The 12293-nt window shown below is 43.4% G+C and overlaps 1 protein-coding gene across 1 annotated transcript; it reads right to left on the bottom strand.

The window, feature by feature from the left end:
- Positions 1-3583: 3583 nt before the first annotated feature.
- On the bottom strand, positions 3584-6799 carry LOC310836157 (olfactory receptor 2D2-like). Its single transcript, XM_083721069.1, has one exon. It carries the CDS (start codon positions 6381-6383, stop codon positions 5436-5438), a length of 948 nt encoding a protein of 315 aa, XP_083577195.1. The 5' UTR covers positions 6384-6799; the 3' UTR covers positions 3584-5435.
- Between the last annotated feature and the right edge of the window lie 5494 nt (positions 6800-12293).

The following is a 12293-nucleotide window of genomic DNA, read 5'->3' as shown; positions in this document are numbered from 1 at the left end:
TCAAGGATAATGAGAACTGGCATCCAACAACATCTGGAGGGCCACATTTTAGACCACCCCTGTATTAGACTAAGGCAACCTGCTTCAGGTGGCAGCAGCTGGGTCATCATTTCAAGGACATCACATTGGCAGTTATTTAAGTAATTATATTTTTGCTAATATGTGGAGCACCATTTGGGCTTTCTTCCTCAAGCACAAAACTATATGCTACCTCCTCTGGACCTGGACCAACAAGTAAGCTCCAGAATCTCACACATGGGAAGGGAGCCTATTTACCAGGTAATCAGAGATAGGAGTACCATAGCTGATGTTAAAGTTGCTTAGCTGGTGAGAGTGGTTATCTTAGCTGCTGTCCAAGGTCCTAGCAACATGGAGAGTAGCCTTACAACTCCAATAACCCTCTCCCTCAGCTCTTGGCCAGTGACCTTGTGCTAGTCTGTTCACCACATTGCTTGCTGGCTATTGAATTGTCTTGTGACCTGAGCAGCAAGGTTGCTTACTTAAGGAAATTGCTGTAGGTAAACAAACTTTTCCGAGAATTTTGTGCGTGGAGAGATGTCTAAACATGGCTTCATGAATTGCAAAGAAGAATATGTGTGTTTTTCTGTTACATCTATCATCTATCTGTCTGTCTGTCTATCTGTCTATCTATCTATATCTATCATCTATCTATCTATCTATCTATCTATCTATCTATCTATCTATCTATCATCTCTATCTATCTATCATCTATCTATCTATCATCTATCTATCTATCTATCTATCTATCTATCTATCTATCATCTATCTATCTATATCTATCTATCATCTATCTATCATCTGTCATCTATCTATCATGTCCATACTATTCGGCAGACAGCTGTAGACCAATGGTTAATTAGGGGGACATGCTGCATTCTGGTTCTAAGCAAGACATTTGCATGTGCATATTTAAACCCCTCCTACTCTGTCAAAGCAGTAATGGTGAGAAGGGTGAGCACAGCGCAAGGATACCCTGATAGTCTATTTTTAACCATGAAGCAAACCCACCCATTATATAATTCAATATAATTTAATTTAATATAACCCATGATATAGATCTTATAGCTTATGCCAAAGTGCTGGTGGAGCCATTTGGGCACTACTCTCTATATTTTCCAGTCAAAAGCACTCATGGATGTGTAGCAGGGAGCTCCCCTGGCAAGTCATGGCTATACCAAAATATGGGTTGCAGAAAAAGGCAAAGTGTGGTAGCACGGATAGATCTTGAAAATGACAGCAGTGTAGGTATTCCACAGTAGGGAAGAGTAGTCAATGTGGTGCCTTCCAAGTGATGTTGGACTGCAGCCATGGTGGGAGCCTACCCTTGGCCAGGCTGGCTGGCTTTCTGGGAGTTGGAGGCCAACATCTGGAAGTCTCCACATTGGCTACCCCTGTTCTGGAGCAAGGCTAGTTGCTAAGATGGCCATGCTTGTCATCCCAGATGGCCCTAGAGAGGGGAAATTTTTAGGACATGTGTGTTAACAAGAAATGAGGCAATGCACTACTGTGTTTTCTTTGAAGCATCTGTTACTCTGCAGCAGATTATGCACTGGCCTGAGCCAATCTGATGGAGTGAAAGCCAGAAGAGACTACTTGATGTCATTGTTTATACATACTTCCCCCACACACTATAAATCTAGTACTAGAAGGCAGGAGGGGGAGAACCATGCCTATTAAATAACTCATCTCATGTTCTTTCTGATTTCTATCTGTTAATTCTTACCCCTGTGAGAACTACAGTCTAGAAATTTGGGGCAAGGTCCCCCAAATGATACAGTGTGCCAAGGGAGAACCTCGTGGTGACATCTCATTATTTGTCATGCCCATGGAGATGAGGGGTGGCTGACCTGTAGACTTCTAGATGATGTTGGACTCCAACTGCCATCTGTCCCAGCTAGCCTGGCCAGTGGTCAGGGATGGTGGAAGCTGTAGTCCACCAACATCTGGATATCCACAGGTTCCCTGATGCAGACACTGCAGCTCATACTAGAGCAGCAAGGCATGGACTTCTTTTTGTGTGTGTGTTGACAGGTCATGGGAGTAGCATGGCTTCTGTGGAAAGAACAGTTGCCGTTTCAGCTTTGATGGATGGCAGTCTGACATTATATGTGTTTATTTGCAAATAGTAAGTTCTGTTGGGCTTATTCCCAGATGTGTGTCTCTGTGTGTGTTGCCTTTGGCTATAATCCTTAACAGAATGACTTGGGAGCACATCCCACTGAAAGCAGGGTTGCTTAATTCTGACAGTTAAGATCACATTGCAAAAGTCTCCATTTATACACGAGTCTTTATTTTAACCCTAAGAAAATTCCACATTCCAAAAACTGTGTTTCATTATCTCCCCCGACCCTTTATTCGTTTTAACATTTTCAGCACCTTTTTTCAATCAAATGATCTCCAAGGCAGCTTACAACAGGAATACTAACAGATACAAATGTACTTAATTTAGCTCCTTTATTCAACTGCAAAATCTGGGGTTTTGCACAATCTTGAATTTACTACAGTTAAAGGAAAAGAACCCAATAAGTGACTTGTAGCAATGTGTTGGGGGGGGGGGGGTAGAGGGTTCCTCAGAATAAAAAGATCTTACCTTTTGATAGAGCTGGAGAGCTGGAAGGCACCTCAAGGGTCATTGAGTGCAACCCCTGCAATACAGGAACTAAACGTCCTGAAACTCTGAACAAACCTATTTTTGCTTTCTGAATCTACAACACATACTATGTGATCCCATCATCTCTCTGTGCACCCTGCTCACCCTTACAACCACATGGATTAGAAACTCGGGGGTAGTTTTCAGAAAGGGAATTGGGTGGCTCGGGCTGTCATTTATGCCATTCTTCCAGTTTTCAGACACAGAGAAAACACATAAAACTGTCCTCAAACTGAATGCATGTGACCCAAAATTCTGGATGTTCTAATATGAACAGCCTACAACTGCAATGCAAGCAAGTATCCCTCCGTTCATTTCAAAATCAGGTCATGTGGGGTGGACACTCACATAGGAAAGTGAGCCGCAATACCAATGAATGCATCAGAGATGCTGCCCTTGCCTCTGCTGTTTGCCGTAATCACTGAATGGCTGGGGTGGCGTTTCTAAAGCTATTTGTACACTTCGTATCTAGCAGAGAACATTTGCAGATAAGGACTGAATGTTCTATACCAATGAAATGTATTCTGTGTTTTAATGTATTCAATGGGTTCAATGCAGTGTGAATTGCCTAAGCCAAGCTTTGGGTTTCGCCACTGCAGCTAAGTCTTCATGATAGCCACAGCTGGTGTCGCTTTGCTTATGATGGGCAGGGGAAATTTTTTAGCCCAAGGGCCACATTCCAGGGGCCACGTCCCAGGATGGGTGAGGCCGGAGGAAAAAAGTGGGCAGTACAAGGGATGTGACCGTAAGCTACATTCCAGCTTTGCAAATGCAAAAGAGAGAAAGAGAGAGAAATCCATCCAGAGCGTAGACATATTCAAGCCAAGCAAATAGCACTCAGAGAGGAGGGGCATGGCTTGGGGAGAGGGACTTTGTGATGCTTTTATTTAAGCTCCTTTTTTGTTGTTTAGGTCTGGTTGCAGGGGGTTTCTTTTCAGGCAACAGCATACAAAAAAAAATATTGATTTACAAAATGTTATAAAGCTCTGTAGCATTTGTTGTGTATCTTGTACTCAGTCACATCTGGGATGTGTAAATGCAGTCTGTCTATCCCTGGCAGCCCTCCTGTGGATCCCCAGGTGCTAGATTGCTAGACTGATACTAGTCTAAACATGCAACAATGTGTTATATGGTATCCTGACCTCCAACCAGGAGTGCTCTTGTCCAAGGTTCTGGCCAATCCGTCCCGCCCTTCTCCTTGATATTCCATTCCATTATCTCCCCACTCTCCTGATTTCTGCTGTTCTCTGCACGCCCCCCCCCCCCCCGATAATATTATGTGGCTGCTGAGTATACTCAGTCACTAGGCTGTGTTTTTGTTTAGTTTTTTTGTCCCCATAGGTTTTTTTTAAAGAAATATAGCTAGTACTTCTGCAGACCTCAGAGTTTCCCCAAGTACATTGATACTTCCTTCTTGTTCCTCAATAACACTATTCAGCTCCACTTTTATCAGCATGCTCCACCTGAATTTGATGCCAGAAGGGGTGATATAAAACAAAAATAAATGTGTGTGAGGACCGGAAGGGCTTTCATGGTCAAACAATCCCTGCAGATGCTTTCTTCATCCATGCACCTGCCAGGAGTGAAGAGAATAGAAAACCTCAAGGGTGCACTTCAAATAGTTTATTTAAGGCTGCACACATTTCAGGTTCTTCAGAGGAATGTATAAAGCTGATGTACAATCCATATAGTGTGAACTGCATCATTTTTTTGAGACAAAAAATCCACATCTTTGAAACATGAAAACGACATAAAAGTCAACAGCAAAAGAATAATGTATCAAAGCCTATAAAATGGCACACAGTTATAGCAGAACAATAACATTATTTTAATCTTATTTCCCATTGAAAACACCAATTCTGTCACAAACATAGTAAAATATGTCGTGCTTATCTCCAAGCACATTTTAATGTCATGTTGGTTTTGAAAGAGTTTGTGCATTTTTAGACTTAGGGGACGTGTGATGTGCTAAGCAATGGGGTTGTATATTTGTTTTATCCTTGCTTGCCCTAGAGAATAATATTGCAACTTGAAATGAACTGCTTAAATCATTTCAAGTGCAATGATCTATAGTTTTTGGCTGGCTTTGGTAACCAAAAATGGTGGTCACCTGGTTTCTGCCCCTTCACTTCCAGCTTGGCCTCTAGAAAGGGAAGAGAGAGGGGCCCTTCAGTAATTGTGTAGTCAAGTACACCTCTACCAACATTGGATCCTAGTGAGAGGATGAATATCTCCACACAGTTGTCAAGATTGCCAACCCGCCTCTGCCTCTTCAAAGCTATTTGAAGGCCATTTGGTTACTCTCTCCCAGGAGGTGATAGCCCATTCAGAGACAATTCCGGCAAGTAAAAAATGTAGAAGCCTGCACTAGAGGCTTCCCCTTTATTTCTGACTATCAATTCTCTTTCTTCTTCCCTCATGACCTTCCTGGCCAGGTGTTTTGCAAGAGGTATGGCACAGAAAGCCCATATTGGTAGGGTCTGGTGCTGGGAGACAGGGAGCAGCTAGTAAACTTTCGCCAAGTGTCTCCATAGACATACACAGAACAGGGCCGTCCCTCAAGCAAAAGTACTCTAAGCCCACTTTTAGTAAAAGCCTAAGCAGAAAAGCTCTGAAGAAGACTTCCCAAGTTCCTCTAACCTATCAATAAAATGTTAAAGCTATAAAAGAGGATACTGCTAGAGTGGCTTTGGCTTTTGACTCAGAGTAGAATTTGTGTTTGTGGGTGCAAGAGAGGCATGAAAACAGAAACCTGTAGTGAGAGTCATGTTGTGGGCGAGAATATTTTCCTACTGAATAGTTTTTTCAAAGCACCCTTCACCTCCTTGTTTCGAAGGCTGTAGATGAGAGGATTCATCATGGGCGTTACCACAGTGTAGAAAACAGACACTGCCTTATCCTGGCCTGAGGCTGAGCTGACAGAACTGGGTCTCATGTAAGCAAAGAGAGCTGTGCCATAGAAAAGGCTCACCACCACAAGATGCGAGGTGCAGGTTGAAGCAGCCCTGCGCCGCCCCTCAGCAGAACGTATCCGCAAAATGGCCACCCCGATGCGGGCATAAGAGGCGGTGATGAGAATGAAAGGCAGGAGGAGTAGGAGGGAGCCAAAGACAAACACAACCACCTCTGCCTCTGTGTAGTCAGCGGACGCCAACTTGATGACAGCAGGCACCTCACAGAAGAACTGGTTGATACGGTTTTGGCCGCGGTAAGGCAGACGCAGAGCGAAGGTATTGACTATCAGGGAGTTGATGAAGCCACTAGCCCAGGCAGCCCCTGCCGTCCAGTTGCAGAATCGCCAGCTCATGATGGAGGTGTAGTGCAAAGGGTGGCAGATGGCCACGTAGCGGTCATAGGCCATGATGCCCAACAGCACACACTCTGCCATGCCGAAAACCAGGAAGATGTACATCTGAAAGGCGCATCGGGCGAAGGGCATGGCCTTCTGCCTGGAGAGGAGGTGGGCCAGCATTTGTGGGACGGTGACTGAAGAGTAGCACAGGTCCAGCAGAGACAAATGGAGAAGGAAGAAGTACATGGGGGTGTGCAGGCAAGGCTCAGTTGCAATCAGCATGACCATCATGCAGTTCCCCACCAGGGTCACCAGGTAAGTGGCCAAGAAGAGAACGAAAAGCGCAGTTTCTGCCTGCACCCCCTCTGCAAGGCCCAGGAGGATAAACTCAGCCACTGAGCTCTGGTTCCACTGCTCCATCCAACATGCCAGCCAGGCAGGCCCTGTAGCACTAAGGGAGGAAGGGCAAGTGAATGGAAATGACAAGAGGCTGGCGATATCAATGCTCACAAAGGCAACTGTAGTTTCGTACAATTAAATCTCATTTCACTCTGACAGTATTGCTCTCAATAACTTTAGAGGGCCATCTGTATATTATTGAATACATTATCTGGTTATTTTTGGAAGTGGCAACCATCCAAATAAAGATGGATTTTAATTAAATAGGAAAACATCTTCACATGGGCAATAAAAAGCTAGAGATGCTTCTGAAATGCTTTTACGTTCAAATTCCCCTTGGATTTCAGATTTCTTAATTGCCTAGTCTTGTTTCTGAAGTTGGTCCTGTAAGCTTAAATATTATAATTGTTGGGGGACAATAAACAATTCACATTGTTGTTGTTGTTGTTGTTGTTACATTCTACTACATGTGCATTCTGCTGTATTCTTCTTAAGTATATTCTATGCTTCAGCACAGCAGCTTGCAACAGTCTGAATGCTGAAAGAAATTTGCTGAGAGACGTTTGGATGAACTCCCACTGAACTGCGAACTGAATGTGAAGCTAACTGGCTCATTTTGTAAATGGATGAATGTGCCTTTTGGACAAGTTGAACTTGAGCTAGAACATGTTCCCTTTAAAAATTAATTTTCAAGCTCTGGACCATAACTATGATAGTTATTATTTGGTCATTTACCAATACAGATGAGCACAGAAACAATTTTGATGTGATCATACATATAACCCTCCCATTGTGACAAGCAGGCACTAAGTTTGTAGCAGGGCATCACTCTGATCAGCAAGAAGGCAGGAGCAAAAGGTTAATGTTCCACTCCCCTATGTAGAGTCCCAGTCCAGCTCAGCATCACCTTCCCCAGACTATTTAATTTTTTTTAAAATTGTGCATATCATGTCCAAAGATGGGAATGATTACACATCCACTCAGGTACTTGAGCACTCGGTCATAATGGCCCTCTCTTTAGCCCTTGTGCTATTGTCTGCCTTCATCATAAAATATTTGGCCTTCTTGACCATTGGACCCACTATTGGTCTTGTCTGTTCAATCCACTGGAGCCTGTCTTTGCATGCAGGAGAAGTCCCTAATTCACCGAGGGTTTGAGGCCCATTGGCTACCCTCACCTGGTTTAGCCAGCCAGTTGACGCTGTTTCCAGGGTGTGGCCATTGCTGCATACTGACAGCTTCTAGGAGCCACAGTTGAGAGCTGAGTTCAGGGTAGGGACCAAAGGTGAACAAACTACCCCAGAAGCAACAAGACATGTCCCCCACCAGAGGTACTATCCCTCCCTTACGCTCCATACCCCACAAGTTACCATGTAGATTTTAAGTACATGAGAGGATGGGTGCATATTATATTTAAATAAAATCAGCCCAAGGCTTTCCCAGCAATTTCACCCATTAAGAACACTTCCTTCCTCTTAGAGTGTGATTGACTAGAACAGTGGTTGCTTACAATTCTTTTATGGTAAATCTCCTTATTGCACTGACTGAGGGCAAATGCTACCATTGGGGAAAAGTAGTGAACCAACCTTTCTCCACATCTGGGGGCACTTCATCACCATGAACATCCTAAAATTTTCAAAGGGGTCAGGAATGGCACAATGGTAGCTGTTAGGGGAATGTCACTCCTATTGTTCCACAGAAGGAATACTCTTCACAGTTTTGCAACCAAAAGGCATATCTCCCTCTGCCTTGGGTATGCTACCTTTCTGCATGGTCATCCTGTAGCAGAGAAGTCTGTGGACTGGACTGCTTGTGGCTTATTGATTTTTGTCACTACTTGAGTAACAAGGTTGTTTACTTAAGAAAACAGCTGCAGGCAGGCAAAACAACCCCTTCCAGAACTGAAGCTTAGCTGACAGTTTGGCACAGAAGTATGTACATGGAGAGACATCTAAAGGTGTGTCAATGTACTGCAATGTATTGCAAAACCAAATATTGGTGATTTAAAATTTTCATCCAAGGGCATGCAAGTACCTGCAGCTGCACTGTTTGTGGGACAGTTTGTTGCACTAATGGTCAATGGGGAGATGCACAGTATATTCTGATTTCTGCGTGACCTTAATTAAATGTAGTATGTGCATACAGATACATACATACATACATACGTGAGAGAGGACTAGATGACTGCAATGCTATGGCCACATTGGAGTTTGTTGCATTAGTCCCCATAGTTCATCAGTGCTGTTAGCTTAGGTTGTACTAGGCCATATTGTTCCAGCTTCCCAGGACACATGGACCGGTCATTTTGCTTGCTCCTTTCTACAGCTTCTTCTGGTCTACCACAGATTTTTTGAGATGGGGTGCCCCAAATAATGAGAAGTATATTTCGAAAGCAGATCTACCATAGCTTCATATAAAGATGTGGTGATATTTTCCATGATATTTGCAACCCCATTCCTAGAATGGTAAACTAGCTGAGTGTCTTCTCCTTGTCCTTATTGCCATGCTCCTATTAACTGCCTGGGGGCTGGGGGAACAAAAATTATGCCTGTACATTTCTTTCTTCTGTGGTTTATTAAAGCTACTTCACGGGGCGATTTGAGACAGGGATTTAATGGTGGAGGAGTTGAAGCTTAGACTCCCCATCCCCCATCATGTAGCCCTGATCCAAATTGCCTGCCCCTCATTTTTAAAAGGGGGGGGGGCAGTTGACTGAATTCCCATGAAAAAAGGAATTTTTGGCCCATAACCTGCACCACTTTAGCCCCTGTTTGTGTGTATGTGAAACAGTGGTATAGTTGTGGCCAGAATAATTTCTTTTTAGATGCATTGAAATGAGGATTGTTGAGGTCCCAATCCATCTCATTTGTGGATCTATTGAATAGCCTTGGTAAGCGAATATATGTGATCCAAAGTTCTGTGGGTGCTCAAATATGGACATTGCTATACAAGCAGATGCCCCACATTCATCTCAAAGTCAGAGCAGCTGAGATGAAGATTACATATAGAGATATGGGATGAAGATTCACATATGGAGCTGAGCCAACTATGAACAGAGATGCTGTTAATCGCAGCAGAGAATGCCTGATTTCCAACAAGGAACTCTCAGGCAGTCCAGTTCAGTCCAGTCTGACTAGCAGGGACAGAAGGATCTGAGCATTTTAGTTCTTTGTTTTTCATTTTGTTGTGCTGCACATTTCTGCATCAATTTTTGGATTTATTTGTAATCCTCATGAAAATTCTTCAGAATCTTTTTTGCTATTTTTTCCTAATTAGAACCTTTTCGTATGCAGTTTTTACTAATGTACTCATCTTTTGCAAACATTTTCACTAATATATGCATTCTATGCACACTTTCCCCTAATATATGCATTCTTGTAAACATTGTTTGCTTGGAAAACTGCATTGCATAGTAATACTAATAATAATAAATTTTTATTTATATCCCGCCCTCCCCAGCCGAAGCCGGGCTCAGGGCGGCTAACAACAATAAAAGAAGACAACATTTTAAAATTATTTCATTAAAAAATTACTTTAAAAATTACCTTCAGTAATTCAGATAAGGGTGAACTTTGAAGGAAGTCTGTCTTTTGGTTCTTTGGAAAATGAGAGTTTGATAGATCGGTCTTTATATGTGAACTGAATTAATCCCCCAACCCCACCCCCCTCCGCTGATAAGCTTTGTCTGCGACAGTATGTGTGCTGCTTAGGCCAGAAAATGATAATCCTTTCAATAATAGGGTTCCATTTCCCCCTTCAAAGTATATCCCTTCCATTTAATAGATACAATGGAGCACTGCACACAATTGATCATTGGTAAACTCAACATATGGGCAACTGTACACCCAGTCTGTGCTCTGCATTTCTCAGGAGTTTAATCCATGCATTTACTTTTAAATTCACCACATGTACAATCGTTCACACAAACATCTGTACATGTACACAAACCCCTTGTACCTGTGTGCAGCATAACATGTGAACAGCCCTCACAACTCCCTGACATCCCTTATTTTTCAAATATTACCAACAGAACCAGTATATACAGAATGAAAGGTGGAACATTAACAGAGCAAAGGGTGTCCTCCATAAACAAAAATAACTGTTGTTTACCTGCCGTTTTGTCACCTTCCAGGTGCACAGCCTTGGTGAAACCAAATGATTTTCCTGTCAAAGAAGTTTAATCTGCCGTGCATTAAAAGCGAATGGAGTGGCAAAGGCTTCCATGGAGCAGGGAGTCTCCCAATGTCAGGCGGAGCCTGTTAAAAGCTAAGGTGCTAGGCAGGAGGTCCCAAAGCGCAGTGAACGGAAGGGCTGACACATCTCTTGGGAGCCATAGACACAAACAACTTCTGATTTTTGTCCTGCTGGAGGCAACAAAAGCTAAAGAGGGATTTGCATCTGTTTTGAACTCAATAACAGGAAAATCTGATTGGTGTATACGGACTTTGGGACTGTGGTGCAGGTGCTTATGGAAACATGTGCAGAACTATTGTGGGCTCTTCCCATTTCCTAGAGATGTATATAGTGGGAAAGAGAGACTGCTGCTGCTGGTAATTGGCAGTTTCCCTGATGGAATCATTCTGTATGACTTCTGGGGAAGGGTTCCACTCCACTGTTTTGTCTTAACCTCCTTTCATGTTGATGCACACAAATGGTGGGACTGTTTTCTTGCAGACCACTTGCAACCACGGAAATAAGCAATTTAAAGCAAATCAATTAAGTAATCAATTAAGTAACCAACAAATGGGGAAAAGTTTAATGAGCCACACATGTAGAATCAGTTGCCAACCCTGCCACTCAAAACACCGAGACAAGCCGCAACACCATGCTGTCATTAATGAACATAAAAATAGTTTTCACCTGGAACCTAGATGATAATAGTGCAGGTGCCAAAGAGGCATATCTGGGGAGGGTGTTATAAGGATGGTGTCCACCCCAGAAAAAAGCCCTTTCCTCAGTTGTTACCATCCTAGTCTCTGAAGGTGAGTTTTCTTGGGCAGGTTCTAAGAAGTTCTAAGAATTTATTGTAGTAAATTTCTATCCTGTCTTTCTTCTGTAATGGAACTCTGGGCAGTGCATATGGGTTTTCTGGGTGATCTTCCCTCCAGGCATCAACCATAGATAACTACTCCAGGAACAAACTGAAAGCTGTTTCAGGACTGGTGATGTGCGTTTGTTGTGGTGACTCCCTTTTAGCAACCTGACTGCTGGATTAGTTGAAGGTTTTGAATGATCTTCAATGACAATCTCACATATAATGTGTTATGCAGTCCCTGGAAGCAAAGCATGGAAGTAACAGAAATGGCAAGTAATCTCTCTCTCCCCCACCCTTTATCTGGCTCATCCTTATCAATACAAAAGGGAGATGCTCAAGAGTCATTGATTTTAAAGGTTCTTCTAAAGCTGCACACACACAAGACCTTTAAAGTAAGGTTACAAGATTTTTTTCAAAGAATACGGGGACACTTTTTTAAAAAAAGAGAGAGAAAAAGGTATTTAAAAAAGGTTTGTTTGTTTTTTTAAAAAAATAAGTAATATCTTCTCTTCTGTGGTCTCCTCTGTCATGCAGCCTTCCTCTTGGCCCCGGCCTGCTCTCTTGAAGCGCTAGCCGCCATGGAGTAGGCTCAGGTCAGGCCGGGGCTCAGCCATGTGTCTTTGCCACCCCGATGCTTCCTCAGCAGCGGTGGCGATGCCAGCACGGCAAGGTTGGGTCTCCTCTCTTTTTTCTCCTTCCTCTTTCTCTCTCTTCCTTCTCCTTCTCCTCTCTTCCTTATCCCTGCATCAGCTCTGGGGTTTTCCTGGCCTCGGAGCGCCGCTGGGTAGTAGGCCGGGTGGCCAGGCACTCTTGTTCCTGGCTCGATTTGGGTTAGGGGGTCAGCAATTCCCCCATTTGACGCACCGGGCGTCCCTGGTTCCCCCTTGGCAGCGGCA

Source organism: Podarcis gaigeae, assembly GCF_964106915.1.
Source record: "Podarcis gaigeae genome assembly, chromosome: 2".
NCBI lineage: Eukaryota > Metazoa > Chordata > Lepidosauria > Squamata > Lacertidae > Podarcis > Podarcis gaigeae.
The sequence above is the reverse complement of the archived record's forward strand: the minus strand, read 5'-3'. Positions and strand labels throughout refer to the sequence as shown.